The sequence below is a fragment of the Schistosoma haematobium genome, chromosome ZW (assembly GCF_000699445.3).
Source record: "Schistosoma haematobium chromosome ZW, whole genome shotgun sequence".
Classification (NCBI taxonomy): Eukaryota; Metazoa; Platyhelminthes; class Trematoda; order Strigeidida; family Schistosomatidae; genus Schistosoma; species Schistosoma haematobium.
Window position 1 is genome coordinate 85,260,123 of NC_067195.1, and position 16,534 is coordinate 85,276,656.

A 16,534-nucleotide genomic window follows, 5' to 3' on the forward strand; every position below is an offset into this window, starting at 1 on the left:
GATCAATAGAGCAAACTAATTGAAGTTTTAAATGTAACCCCACTACATGTGCTAACTTACTGGTGTAAATGTAACAAGCTAGCTGAGAGGTCTAAAAATTGTGGGTTCCATCTCTGACATTGGGATTTAGGATTGGTACTGTTAAGATATCCTATGGTTAAACGAAATAGTCAGTCAGTAACAACGTAGAACTTCGTACGTACGTACATCAGTTCGAGTTGCCACACCACATTAGCACAGAGATGCAGTTGTCGACTCAAATCACGTAGTGGTAGAGGGGAAATAAGTACTCCCTGGATATTTTTTCTACTGTTTAACTGAAGTTTCCCTCTTTAGTAACGACTGAAGATCTTCAGTAATGAAATGACCTAACTTGAAATGCACAATCTTGTACTGGTACTTTTTGATGTTTTGAATTAAATAATCTTCAAATACCATTGCATACTAATACTCTTTCATGATGAATTTTCATTTCTTTTCTCCTTAATTTAACACACATTTACATTCGTATGTTATTTTCATTTTAACAGTTCCATCGAGTTATCAATCCAATTTGTCGAAATCACCATTCAAATCACCTTTATCTAGATTACCACCGGTATGTGAAAATTTATTTGTGATTTTCCCTACTGATTTAAATCCTTCAACAATTGATGATTTGACTTTTATAAAGGTTTTTATTTCCCTCTGTTAATTCTATCGAAGCGTCGAAGTAACCCCGATTGAGATACGCGCAAAATCGAAGTTCCCAAACAACGATTTGTCTACAAAGGCGGTTCTCAACTTGTGAGGTGTCTAGGCGTTTAAACGCGTCGTTCAAGAATGAAAATAGTAAAGGCTTCGATAGTCCAAAGACAGCCGATAGCTGTGTCTAAATTTGATAACAGTTTATGAACAACCGAAACTCGAACCAAGAGCAAACAATATGGAAACTGTTGCGTTTAAACAAATGCATAAAACTGTGGATAACCGTTACAGCAATTAAATTACAGTGATTATAATGATAAATACAATGATAAGTAAAATAAACGTTAGAGATATATGTGAACATTTCAGAATGTTACAGTACAACCTGAGTTACAACATGATTGTGAAAATTGTTGGGCATACAACTGCTTACTGAATATAAATAAGTAGTATAAACCAACATACAAAAGAGTAGGAAAGGAATGAGCGGGAACAATGTAAAACAAACTTAACACCGCCCCCCAAAGACAGCATATCTTTCCTTACTTTCGCTGATTAGGTATTAACGTAAAACGTTCAGAGGTGAAAATGGTACAATTTACTCTAGCCACAGTCACTCCGAAAGGTCTCTCTATCCTCTACTGTTCAGTCGTCCACCCCTTCTAATAAACAAATTTTACGTATGTCTCTAATAATTATACCTTTCGACGTTCTGATCTTCGCTTGTCTCACTAGACCATCTTCTCCTGGGTCAATACTTACCACTAGGCCTTTGGGCCAGTTATTTCGCGCGTAAGTGTCTCCAATAACCAAGACTAGATCGCCAACTTGTAGATCTCGTCTTCTTTGTGTCCATTTTGTTCGCGTCTGTAAGAGTGGTAAATACTCTTTTATCCACCGACGCCAAAATGTAGTTGCCAACAGTTGTGCTTGTCGCCATTGTCGTGAATAACGCTCACGTAGGTTTATCTCAATCTGATGAAGGTGAGGTTTTCTCAACAAAAGTAAATCATTAGGTGACAATGTCTCGAGTTGTTCTGGGTCATCGTAAACTGGGACTAAAGGTCTATCATTAAGTATTCTTTCTACTTCGGTCAGATAAGTGGAGAGCGTCTCGTGGGTCATGGTTTGCTCACAAGATACAGCACTCAAAATTCTACGTATGCTCCTTATTAATCTTTCCCATATCCCTCCACGATGACTTGCGTAAGGGATGTTGTAGTGCCACTCTATATTCCGACGAATCATTTCCTTAGCTACCCTATTATCCTTAAAGTCCGGTAATAGAAGTTGTATCTCCTTCTCTAACCCAACGAAGGTGGTTCCTCTATCGCTTTATATCTTCTTCGGTATTCCCCTGCGATTTGAGAAGCGAGACAACGCCATTAGAAAGGAATCGATTGATAAGGCGCAAGCAACTTCTATATGAACTGCTCGGATGTTGAAACATGTAAATAGGCAACCGTAACACTTTCGAGATTTGCGTCCCTCTTTGATCATGATCGGGCCAAAATAATCTACTCCTGTCGTCGCGAACGGGAAGTCTGGTGTTATCCGTGTAGATGGTAAGTCTCCCATCAGTTGTGACATCGGCCTGGCTGATCTAGTGCGACAGCTTATACATTTATGTACGATCCTTTTGACTGCCACAGTCCCCTTTAAGATCCAATACTTTTTGCGCAAGGCAGATAGTGTGTGGTACACTCCCATGTGCTCCTCAGCCTGATGGTAGTAATGAATGATAAGCTCCGTTATAGGGTGTTTACTGGGTAGAATAATCGGGTGTTTCTGCTCTAATGGAAGGTCGCTATTATTTAGACGTCCTCCTACGCGAATGAGGTTGTCGATTACGATTGGACGTAACTTATTAATAATTTGATTCTTGGGCGAAATACTTTCAGAATATTTGCGTCGCTTAATCCATTGCCTAAATTCCGTGAATTCTTGCTCTTGTACGTATTTTAATAAGTCTTTTTCGGCATTTTCCAGTTCGTTAAGCGTAAGGGGTCCACTTACAATCGTTTTATTGTAGAGGTATCGTTTGAATCTGGCAAGCCAAGCTGTGCCTTGTTTAAGTTTAATCCATGACGAAAAATAGGATATAAATCTATCAAAGGGAAGAACTGTAGTCATGGTGTCCAAAGTTGTGGCGTTCTTTAACTCTAGCTCGACTGGGAAACTTAATATTTTTTTCCGTTTATACTCAGGCCATTTATCCTTTTCAGTCGCTAGAAACTCTGGACCTGAGAGCCAAGCTTCGATACAGTTAGAGTCATACTTACATATTCCTCTGGAAGCTAGATCAGCAGGATTAATGGATGATGGTATATACTTCCATTGAGAGGGTCTAGTTCGCTCGTGAATGAAGTTAATTCTATTAGCTACATATGTCTTGAAACGCGACGCCGTACTAAGGATGTAGTTTAATACTATCATAGAATCCGTCCAGAAGTAGAATTCAGTCAGGTCGTTCAACTTTATTTCTTCTACTATTTGCCTCATCAACTTCACTGACAGTACTGCAGCTTGTAGTTCAAGGCGAGGAACACTGACAAATTTTAAGGGTGCCCAGGATGAAGCTACATCTCGTTATACTTGTATCATATTGTACTCTCATATAGGGTACGGCTCCATAACCGCTTTCTGAAGCATCCGAAAACAGATGTAAAGAAATCTGCCCCTTATTGTACGATCCAATATTGAGACATCGTGGTATCCTTAGATCTCTGACACCTGCAACTGCTTCTAACCAACCTTCCCAACTCAATCGTGACTCTTCATCTATCATCTCATCCCACCCATCGTTTTTACGACATAGCTGTTGCAGAATTCGTTTAGGGGTAAGTGATAAAGGGGCTAGAAATCCAAGCGGATCATATAACGATGATGCACATGATAGAATGCCTCTCTTAGTGATCGGGCATTCGGGAAGATTTACGTCGAATGCAAAACAATCGGATTGCATGTGCCAACAAAGTCCTAAAGTTCTCTGTATACGTTCTGTTGAACCTGGTATACGAACCAAATTGTTTGATCTATCACCTATAGGGACGTCATTCAGCGCTTCATTTACGTTACTAACCCATTTATGTAAACGAAAACCTCCAAGCGCAACGAGTCTTATTAGGTTATTTGCTAACTCGGCAGCTTCTGGTATTGTTTCTACTGAGACTAGACAATCGTCTACATAAAAATTTTCTCGTAAGGTGGACTGGGTTTTTTCATCAAACAAATCTCGGTGGTCTGTAGCTGTACGTCTTAAAGCGTAGGTAGCGCAAAACGGCGAGGACGTAGCCCCGAAAGGGTGTACATGCAACTCATAGACCTCAGGAAGAGAATCAAGATTGCCATCGGGATACCATAAAAAGCTGAAGGCCTTTGTATCCTTTTCGGGTAGATGTACCTGGAGGAACATTTCTTCAATGTCTGCTGACAATCCAATCTTATGCTTTCTGAATCTAAGCAAAACTCCCACTAGGTCGTTTGTAAGATCTGGTCCAGAATATATACAATCATTTAGAGACCTGTTTTGTAACTTAGCAGCACAATCAAAGACTATCCGAACTTTATCTGGTTTTTTAAGGTTAAATACGGGATGATGTGGAATAAAATACCTTTCTTCTTCGATAGCTTGAGTTACTCGAGACAAATATCCTTTACTTTCGTGGGTAGCTAATATATTAGTATACTGTTTCCGAAGCTGTTCGTCTTTTAGCAACCTTTTACGTAGGTAAATTAATCGTTTTTCTATTTCGCGCTTATTCCTTGGAAGTGAGTGCCAATCCACCTTCCAGGGTATCGGCACTTGATAATGTCCATCGAGCAATACTGTTTGTTTGTCAGTAATCTCCATAATGGTCTTATCACATAGGGACATGGTAACCTTATCAGAGTACTTATTTTCAGAAAATTCATGTTCAAATAATTTGAGAATATCCTCCTCAAAGGAATTTTTCGCTTTTAAACAGTTCATGAAGACTGAAGTTTTATTAAGTTGACCCGTTGGTCCAAATAAAGCCCACCCTAACATGGTTAGTGAAGCATAGGGTTGTTTAGGTTTTCCGATACGCTGATCGAGTACCCAGTGAGCCTCTGGAACGTCAACACCAAGTAACAAACCAACCTTATCACAGGCTATGGTGGGTAGTTGTACACCTTTCAAGTGTTTCCATCTTTCTTGGAAGTCCGTTGGTGGGATTTCTGCTCTTTTAATAGGTAGGTTATCTATAGTATATGCACCTTCGATTTTTATTCTGTTGGTCTTATCTAAAGACTCAATTTCAAAATTGGTAAGTTCAGCGTTCTGAGATGACGCTCCAATTACCGAAGATATGTTTAATCTTGTCACTGTACCAGAAATTCCTACCTGCTTTGCCACGTCACTAAGCAGTAATGTCGAGTCTGAGCCATTATCTAACAATGCATAGGTATCCACATAACCTGTAGGACCATGTAGCCTGACTGGTACAAAGCCTAAATACGTTCCAGTAGTATGAGTAGAGTTACAGCATGCTTGTTTAGCATCAGGTTCTGTGTTGTGAAGAATTCTATGATGGCGTCGCTTGCATCCATCAATTTCACACAACACGGGTTGTCTGCAGTCTGTGGCTCGATGATTGGGTTTTAAACAATTAAAGCAAAGTTTAAACTTCTTCAGCAATTCTACTTTTTCGTTGTGACTTACTGCCAGCAGCTGAGGGCAAGATGCGACTTCGTGGGCATCCGAGCAAATTACACAATGGTCTGTTCCTTTAATCGACGAAGTATGGATCTTAGCTCTTATGGAAGCCGACCGGTTGTTCGATGTCGTTTGAGCTTTATAGCTTCCGCTTGCTAACTGTCCGTATGTGTTTGTGGCGATTGACACTTTCTTTTCTAAGAATTGCAATAAATAATCAAAATTGGGCTCTAGCCCCTTTCTTAAAATATTGTCTGCGGCCTCCGCCCATTTAAACTGTATACTACGTGGTAGTTGTTTCACTATTCGTTTTATGTTGGTCGAACAATCCAGATCGGCATTTCTGCCCATCTGTGACAAAGCTATCTTACAGTTAGTCATGAGTCTTGTCAGTTTCTGTAGGCCCGTTATGTCGTCTTGATTCAATGGTGATCCACTTAACAGTTCTGTTAAGAAGGCTTCCACGATGTCATGTGGTCTGCCGAACCGTTCATGTAGAATTTTAATTGCCTCAGTATAACCTTCCTTTTCTGGTAATAAAACACAGTGTTCTATAGCATCCTTTGCTATACCTTCGCAATAGTGTATCAGGTACATTAATTTCTGAGTGTCATCATTTACTCTGTCAGCTATGTTAACCTTGAATCCCTTCATGAACGTCCAAAATTTCAGAGGGCTCCCGTCAAATTTCGTGATTTCTATCTTCGGTAAGCTTACTGACATACATAGCGCCTTGACGCTATCTACCTGTGCTTTGAATTGCATTTCATCGCTTGAAGGTACATTGGTGTGTCGGTGACTTGCTGTAACTACTGAAGTCTTATCCTCGGATCGAGACCCCGACAGCTCGGTAGTCTCCCTAGGTCTTCTCACTTTGTTTGAAGAGTTCGGAGTTAGCTCTAACAATCGCTTGCGTAGTTGGAGTTCTCTAATCTCCAGCTCAATCTTTTCTACTTCCTTATCCCTAGAAACCACTTCGTCTTCTACGCTGTATCTAGTCTCTACATAGTTGTCTCCTACCGAGCAACTGTCTTTGGGGTTAGGTTTAACAATATCAAAGGCAAGATTTAAAGGAATAGGTGAATTCACCTTAGAAACTGAAGGAATAATATTTTCAGCACTGGAATTGTTTGTGTCTTGGGAACTGTCATCGTTGTACTTCATTCTTCTCGTTTTAGTCATCGTTGGGATGAATGAACCAAACAGGATTCCGACCAAATTCGTTACAGCAAGTATTCCCTCCAATTAGGACCAAAGTTCAGAACTGTATCCACACCAAGTGAGACCAAAGTTGAGAACTGTTAATTCTATCGAAGCGTCGAAGTAACCCCGATTGAGATACGCGCAAAATCGAAGTTCCCAAACAACGATTTGTCTACAAAGGCGGTTCTCAACTTGTGAGGTGTCTAGGCGTTTAAACGCGTCGTTCAAGAATGAAAATAGTAAAGGCTTCGATAGTCCAAAGACAGCCGATAGCTGTGTCTAAATTTGATAACAGTTTATGAACAACCGAAACTCGAACCAAGAGCAAACAATATGGAAACTGTTGCGTTTAAACAAATGCATAAAACTGTGGATAACCGTTACAGCAATTAAATTACAGTGATTATAATGATAAATACAATGATAAGTAAAATAAACGTTAGAGATATATGTGAACATTTCAGAATGTTACAGTACAACCTGAGTTACAACATGATTGTGAAAATTGTTGGGCATACAACTGCTTACTGAATATAAATAAGTAGTATAAACCAACATACAAAAGAGTAGGAAAGGAATGAGCGGGAACAATGTAAAACAAACTTAACACCCTCATTGTCGATATTCACGATTGGATTTTGATCAGTATTTTCTGACTTATGCTGCATCCTAAGCGGATGTTTCTGTATTACTATTTAGTGACAAAGTTTTATTACATTAAAATTGTCGCTACTAGCAGAACGTATGGTAATGGTTTCGATCCATTTGGGCCTCGTTAACTGGATGTATCTTGGTCTCAGTATTGATGTTCACATTGATACTCGAACGGCAGTACTTATTCAAATACAGATTAGTTATTCCCTAATTTTTAAATTTCAGATAGCCACTGATAATATGTTAATATCAAAAACAAGATGTAGGTGCATCCAGATGACAAATCGCAAACAGGATAAAATGCGTATCGTGGGTTCCGCTGGGGGTAGATATCATATGTGACAGTTCTGCTCCGAGCTACCGTTGGGGCCGCGCTGTTTGTGAATACCGCCCAAAGTGAGTAGTAGACTCCATGGTTAAATACTTACACGAGTCCGATGGCGAACAAGTACCGTGAGAGAAAATTGAAAAGTACATTAGAGAGAGTGAGAGAGAGTAGACAGTACGTGAAACCGTTCAAAGATAAACGGGTGGAGTTGAACTATAAGCTGTGGGAATTCAGCTGATGAGTATGATTTTTGCTTGGGCATACTGGCCGCCATCAGTGTTTGTTTAACTGCAGGTGCATGCCTTTTGGTGGGTATATTTTAATCGTTTGCATACGATGCACTCACTGTTAATGTGAGGGTCTGCTTGTCATTGCACTTTATCAGGGTGTTCACTACAACCGGCACTGCTGCCTGTCTGCTATGGCCAAACTGATCAGGTCTGATATCTGTCAGTCTTGGTTGGGTCGGCAAGTGACTCTTTGGCTGATCTATGGGCTGTGAGTATTGCTAACCGGGTGTAGTGGAGCTATGTGATGTGTCGGAGATAGCGGCTTCGCATGCGTGCCTAGGCCTTCAGGCATTGTTGAGTTTGATCGGTTAATGGCTTGATTTTGTAACGTTGGAGGTTGCGTTATATTGCACCAATCTTCGCTCTTGCTCTCTTTAAGATAGATTTATGTATGGTTTTGATAATGTAGAGTTTTCTGAAAACATGCTATAACTAGTACCAAACCGGTAATTATTCAACCAGGACTTGACACAATCCATCATTTTTCTCTAGGACATCTCTGTTGAAATCTGACAGGACAAAGTAGTTTTTAGCCTTTTTTCAGCTTCTGAGAAATTCCTAAAGGCGTCTAACATTGAATCAGTCAAATCATTGTCTATAGCTCAAGTGGTTATATCTAAGTTTCGATCTTATAACCTATTCCAACCGCTAAATTATCATTTGATTTTTGTTGGGGTTGTCAGATCCCCATAATTCACTTGGTAAATACCTTATTTTTGTAATTTTGTTTTGAAAATTCGAATTTCTTGTTTTTGCGCCAAAAGCTCTCATTTCACCTTCATGTCGTATTTCCCACTTGGGAGAATTTTAAACGCTATTGGTTCGTTGTATCTGTTAGTATGTTATTTTGTAACAATTCCATGGGACAATATTTTTGCTGTATATATACGTTTGATTTGTGCCTGTTATTATTGCTCGTGCTTCTGGCTGTTTGCGGAATCTATTTTCCCGTTTCGAACTTGAACTTCTCTCTCTCCCTAGTTAGCGGGGCTGGGACGCATCAGAACAGCTAGAAGCTTATTGGTCATTGGTCATAGAGTCTTCGTTCCGTTCGCAGACAAGGTGAACACGCAATCGCTTCAAACATAACAATTTTAGATATTGTTTTGCTGTTCATAATCATTTACTCAAACTTGTAAATATCTATTGATTTTTTTATTTTTAACTTTTTTTTTTCTTTTTGATTAGAAACGTGGAAATCTACGCAATGCCGACGATGATGATGATGATGTACTCGCTATTTAATCATCATGTGAACCTTGTCATCTATGCAACATTCAAACTGCACAATAGATATGTGAATCTAAAGAAGTATATATACATATATATATATATATATATATTACTACTTATAAATCATTCATTACAATTATTCCTTTCCATTGCATTTTCATAAACATTTATTTATTAAATTATACTTAACTGTTACTATATCCATAGGAAATAAACCATATGGGATTATATTTGTGTGTGTGTGTGCGTTTCCTTGTTCGATTCTTCCATTGTGGTGACTTTTATCATTTATCAATCATTTGGAATGTTATTTACCTTAATCATGTCTAATGTTGTCTACTATAATAAATAATAAATACTTGTTTGTAAGACATCTATTTGAATATGATGCAATTCTCAGATATATTCCTGTTGTATATACATTGATACATATCTTTCTTGAATAACATTGTACTGCTGCTCTGCAATACTTAATCATTATAACCATGTATTTTCTTTTAACGTGACCGTTGTTGCAGGTCCTATGTTGTTGTAACCGCCTGATTGACTGACTGACTTTCCTTTAAGCACTTTTTCCTATAATGTTGATACACATACACACACTGGTTTTACTCCTGCCTCATTACTCTATCACAATATGTTGTCCGTACAATTGTGTTACTATCCAAAGACGAATATATACACACACAAAATTGTATTTATTCCTTACAATATTAGTATTCTTCAACTTACTATATACATATTTATCTTTTATTTAAAATGAATGATTGTTTTATGCGTCTAGTGATTATTATTTGTCATGCCTTAAAAAGAAACCCCGGTGGTGTTTGTTACATTGTTTTCTTTTTCTATTTAAGCCATTTGTGCAATTTTGTTACATGCTATATGTGTTTGTGTATGTGTGTGTGTTTATGTATCCACTTGTTTGTGCTTCTTTTTTCTTTGTATACCTTTTGAAGGAGTGATACATTTCTAAGAATTAGAATAGGAGTTATATTAGGTTTTTCACTTTACTCTTTATCATGATGATCATGGAGGTATATATATTTATATACTACTGATTAGTTTTATTGATTTATTTATCAATTGTGTTCATTTTCAGCTTTTAAGGAGGAGATAGGAATTATTTTCCATTTCTCATCCAGTGATGTTATTCTTGCCTTCGTTTCTTTTTTTGGGGGTGGGGAGGGGTTTAAGGGTAGGAACGAGGTGATGTTGATTGTTTAAATAGTCAGTAACATGATTATTTCTTTAGGAAAGTTTTTTTTCACTTATACTTCAATCCATAATGTACTTATTATCGATATATATATATATATATAGTTTAATTCCTTGTTGCCATATAGATATATATCGTTCTAAGTATTTTCCGAATGATTATCACTTTTGTTATTGTCTATGTTTTTGTTGCATTTAGTCTTTTACAATTCGAGGCCTCTTAATACTCTTCATCTTTTTTTGTTTCATGGGAATACTTTCCAAATCATTATCACATTTCATTTTTGTTCCCTTACTGTTTTCATTTGTGTGTGCGTGTGTTTTGTTTAAATCATTAAAATATTGTCATATTTCTCGTTGATTATCCTTTTTTTCTTTTTTATGTTTCATATTCATTATCATGTTAGTGACACTAAGAAGTGTTCACATATACCATATAAAGAGAGAATGAGATTATTCCCCCCCCACACACACACAAATCCACTCCTTTTTTACACTATGAATAGAATCTTGGAATGTAAACATAATGTTTTCATATGATCATTGCATTTTCAACTAATCACTTCTTGTTTCTTTACTTATCAAAGTATTATGATGTCATATGAGTAAAGTTGGTGTGTATAATGAAATATTGACTTTATCCAGTTATCCAAACGGATTGCACTGTCTAATTCTTTTTTTTTTTCTTCTCTTTTTCGTAAAGATTAATTAATTGTAAACTGAAATGCTACATTAATTTGATGTTTATGATTTGAATTAGTTATCGTTAATAAAACATTAATTCTATTTGAAGAAATATCAGTATTTTAATGACGATAAGTCGATAAGATTTTCTTCATTAAGATCATGAATCGATTGATTTTAGATTACCATTGTAAACCTGGAAGCACTGGATGGCTATTTCGTCCTATTGTGGAACTCCTTAGCAGTGCGCACCCATGATCCTGCTCGCGGGATTCGATAAAACTAAACTATTTGTGATTGAATATTAAATAAAAACAACCTTTAAATGAAAACGGTAAAGCCCCCAAATACCCTGGTACGGTTGAGAGTGGGGAGACTCAGCCCTCTCTCTCTCTCTCTCTCTCTCTCTCTCTCTCTCTCGAAATACTTTCATATGGCCACGTGCATGCAACCACTGCCAGGGAAGTCCTACGAAATTGAGAGGACGAAAATCAAATGTCCGGCTCTTTAATCAGAGAGTCCACCTACGGGAGTTGGAAAACCCTGATTCCAAACCAAGGGTGCACATGCGCTCCAGTATTCTGAAGGAACAAATGCCATATGAACCCATTGTTGGTCACCGGCTACCATGGAACTGCCTCCTTACGATGCTCTATTGCCTTATGAATTAGACCTTTAAGTCGAAGGCTTTGGGTGTGACCCCCTAAGTAAACCACCTGTTTCTGTCTGGGGATTTGGGCAGTATCCCAGCCCTGACGCAAATAGAATGGTTTATGTGGCACATATACATTTGATGCCTCCTTGTACCAATGTTTATGTCTTTAAATAAATAAATAGAAAACGGTATATAAACGATGTCATTTATTTAATGATCATAAATCGTAGGTCGATTGTACATGTGTTTAATTTGCAAGTCAAGCAAGACATTCTGATTTTAGTCATCTGAAACATTTAAAGTTCAGTGGAAAAATGTTTCTGCAAACGACTCGTTTTCTACACACCATTTTAACAGAACACCTAGAACAAAGATTGGTGCAGAATAATAAATGGATTCATTTTTTAGTTCGTTAGGTTCTCATCAGCTGCTTACAACCTAAAATGTTTGAAAATCAACATTATTATAGATATTGACATACTTATACATCAGAGAGTGATGAAGGATGAATAAACGTATCATGATGTAGCGAAGATTTCGTTAGAGTTAATGAAGTCATAAAACTTTTGTTTCGAATAAATAAAGTTTTGGAGGGAAAGTTCCAGAACATTGAAATAGTGATTAGAACTCATGGGATTAAAAACACCTATTCGATTATTATGTAATGAAGTAACTGAAAATAGATTAATGTTAATAAAGAGAGATATGAATTACAATCAGTCAGTTATGAATGATGTAATTTAAAAATTCAGAAAGAGTTGCAATAGTGAATGACGTAATAAATAAGTAAAACGGGGGTTAATGTTACCAGAGCAAAGTAAGATTTATTACTGTCGCTTTTTGTATACATACATCTGGTTTAAGACATTTGATTGCTATCGCTTCGGCAAATTTCAAAAGGTTTGAGTTTGATTGTTTGTTAATCACCTTGAAGGACTTCAGTGTATCGACTTCATGTGCTACGTCAAGATGTCCTGCGATAGCGCTGCTGAATGCTTTTAATCCGTTTGATCTTAAACCCTTCGGAATATGTTCTTCGAATCGAACTTAGGCTCTCCTTTCTGTTCTACCAATGTAACTGCTTTGGCAGATACATGTAAATTTGCATACACAGTTGGTGGTAACATGAAAGGGATACTTGTCGACCTTTGATTGTGTCAAAGAAAATGTTTTGGACAGGATAATCAATTTAGCTGCAGGATAAGTTCTTGTCAATGCAGTTTTTATTCTCATATTGATTGACCCTGTGACATTATCACTTTTGAATTTGAGTTGAATTAAAAGCATCCATAACACTCAACTAATAATAGTAGTCAATAAGTTGTTAGGTACTTAGAAATTGGTATATATCTGTATCGATTGAAGTTGCCACATCATATCAATACAGTGAGATGAAATTATGAAAACAAATAACAGACTATTACAAGTAGTAATAGTTTCAGTGATAGTCGAAAACACTAGATTTAGACAACAAAATTCGAGGCGAAAATGAATTTTTGGGATAAAGAGTGTAAGTATTTGAAGGGGAAACGTGAATGTATCTGAGTTGTTGTGACTAATTCCGAGACATGTCTTCTAACATCCCTCATCATTGTCTACGATAATCATGTAGACTCTAACCTGGTAATCTACACCTACCAACAGAAGTCTGTTTAACAGTCAGTGACTATACGAATTGTCGCCACGCTTAATTATATGAAATGATGAAGTGAAGACTTCACTTCTACCTGAAGTTTGTGTTGATGATGTCGTTCAGAAGAACGATGAAAGCTCCACGACCAAACCACCTAGCTCAGAGGACAAAATCATTCACCTGAGCTACAACTCTTCACCATCTCAAATTATATAAAATGAATTTCTTTATTACTTTTACAATGTAAAATGGTTTCCCTAACTCTTGTTTCCATTCATAATTATAACAAAACTATTTCAATATGGAACTGTTGCTTGTTTACTAAGCCATGTCCATCTAATTTCCTACCAGTAGTTGAGTAGTATCGTTAAACATCATACAAAAATTATTATCTAATGCTTAGTATTGACAGATTCATGATGCTGTATGGTATTTTAACTACTTGATTGCTAGTTATTAATAATGTAGAATCCGGTATGAATTCGTCAACTTGAACTGATACACATATTTCAAGTTCTGTTTCTCTTATAACTAACAGACATGAAGGTGTGTCGATCAAAGTTGCTGCATTATCTTCAGTTAACACTACGAATAATGCAATGAACAAGATGAAAAACAGAAGACGATAGATAATATTGTTTGTTGTAGTGAAAAGTTAATTATACATGAAATGTAATTCAAATGTGATTTAATGAGGTTGAGTTATACAAAGTGTACAATGGGACTGAGCTTAAGAATATAAAGAGGTATATCAATAACAAGTGTATAACTAATCGATCACTAAGTGATAATAAACATATTTTCAGAAGGGATTTTAGAAATTTCACAGATTGAAATCATGAGTCAATTGGAGCTAGACCAACGTGGAAAACCTGGAAGTGCTGGACGGCCGTTTCGTCCTAACATGGGACCCCTCAGCAATGCGCATCCACGATCCCGCACCTCGCGGGACTCGAGCCCAGGACCCACCAGTCTCGCGCCAAGCGCTTAACCAACCAGACCACCAAGCCGGCATCAGATGGTGTTAATGTCTAACTTCAACCAATCCACGAAGTTGCACCACCGTATACCATTGTCTTCAGTGAGCTGATATCTGACAACAGACCTGGTTTAACTCCACTGGTAACGGCGCACTGCCGAGGAGTCCCATACTAGGACGAAACGGCCGTCCAGTGCTTCCAGGTTTTCCATGGTGGTCTAGCTTCAATTGACTCATGATTCCAATCTGTGAAATATCATATCTGTTTAGTTTTATGTTGCTCCTTGAATTTTATCAATGTAACCACTAGTTTAAGTGATTCGACACTTTGTGCTATATCTTTTGATTTTATGCGGTAGTTGGAATTAGTCTTAGGAAACTTTGTTTGACCGACGTTTCATGGGAATCACCAATAAAGCGTAACGTATCCTTTGTGTGAGATGCAAATCCCTGTCACATAACTTCACAGACTGACACTTTATCCCTGTGCTATTCGAAGTCTGAATAATCTTTTGTAAAACTGAAATTTTTACATAGACTAACCATCGACTAATAACTCACATAATGTTTATGCTGATTCTTTCCAGTTTAAACCATATTGGTTTGAACAAATGGATTTCCACTTGTATTCATATTAATGAGTGCTCATTATTCAAATTAGATTGTGTCTGAATCTTGTTCCACATATATATCCTTAACACTTGAATAATATATGGTTTATCATACTTATTCTCATTAAGTCATCTTAATAATTGTGTTTAAAGCTTTGTATACATTTGTACATATAATTATCACCTCTTATATTGATGATAATGAATAACTAAGTCCATCTAAGAAGGTATTAAGAGTTGTTGTATAAACAAACGTAGGATGCCTAAGGGTAAACAAATTGATTTTTCACTTTTCACAAATATTTAAGAAGAGGAAGAAGAAAAATCTACTTGAAGATTTATTTAGTAAAAAATGACAAAATTTAATGATTGAAGATAGTCGATTAGCCGCTTCGGATGTGTTTTACTCATAGGTAATCATCAATGGAGGTATACAGTCTTGAAGGAAATAATGCTTCACTTAGAAATCGAGACCCTCATCAATCATTACTATAGTTGAAGCTGTTATCACCGAGTGAAATAGTATAATGTAAGTGACCGGTCCGATGAATCTAGTAATCTCGCTAGTGTTGTAAATCTATTAAGTCTAGAAATACTAGGCAACTTTAAACTGATGAACTAAAATACAATCGTCCATTTACTTAATTGTTCCTTTTACGACTGGTCATCTGTGAAAAGAGCACATATTATTGGAGAATTCAAAGAGAAATATTTCCATAAATCAATTTCATCATAAACTAGAAGGGTGTTAGATGGAGTCACATAATAATCATTCTGCAGTGTCAAGATCATTGACAGAGAACTCTCCTCGACGTAGTTAGGTTTCATGCTAGTTAGCAATCTCCAATAGAGACAGAACAGCTACTTCGGCGTCTTGCCGACTAATGCCATCTCCAATGAAGCCTAACTAGGTGAAACAGGTTTCCTAACTGACTGACCACCACCTAACATCAAACACTGGTCTCAGATTGGAAGGCCAATTGAAGCTAGAGTGGAAAAATCCCAAATTACTGACTTACTGACACCTGTTACACCTTGTGGAGCACAGCCCGCTAACTGCGATTCTCCAACCAACTCTGTCATCCTTTTCAGGTATCGCCAATTGCCATTCATTCTTTTGATATCAGCTTCCGATGCTCGGAACGATGTGTCCCTTTGTCTAGCTCTTTTCCTTTAGGCATAAGTATTCCCAGTTAAGAGTTGTTCTGTGATGCAGTCTGGTGGTTTCTGCCACATGTGTCCTATGACCCCCAGCGTCTTTTCCCAGTTTCCTCTTAAGCTGGAAGCTGTTTCGTTCTCTATGACAGTATGTTGTTGTTGATGGAATCTCAGGCCCTTAGTGATATTTTCTACATTTCTGTAACCCATATCAGTTTTGTTTTATTGATGACAACCAACTTAAAATTCATTTCCATGTGCAAACTACCCTTCTTAGTTAACAACTATCATCTTGGCTACTAGTAAACTTTATACAAGAAATATTAAATTCACTTGGTGTTGTTTACTTGTATCTTCCCATTGTTATTTAGGGTTGCAATTGATCAGTCTCTTGTTGGCATATGTGCATCATGTGAGGATTGCCTCGACATTGCCTTAAGTCATGAGCGTTTTAAGCAAAGATGGATAGTGGCTAGTAATGGAATCCAGGACGCGCGTTCCGCCATATTTGGGACTCGTCAGC

The 16,534-nt window shown here is 37.3% G+C and overlaps 1 protein-coding gene across 2 annotated transcripts in view; it reads left to right on the forward strand.

The window, feature by feature from the left end:
* Positions 1–11,287, forward strand: part of MS3_00004599 (uncharacterized protein) — a 98,610-nt gene extending 87,323 nt beyond the window's left edge. For both annotated transcript variants that reach the window (XM_051212541.1, XM_051212540.1), the window contains 2 exons: positions 531–598; positions 9,029–11,287. In XM_051212541.1, the coding sequence (XP_051072726.1) occupies positions 531–598; positions 9,029–9,085 (125 nt within the window). In that variant the 3' untranslated portion in view covers positions 9,086–11,287. The remainder of the gene's footprint in view (positions 1–530; positions 599–9,028) is intronic.
* The last annotated feature ends 5,247 nt before the right edge of the window (positions 11,288–16,534 follow it).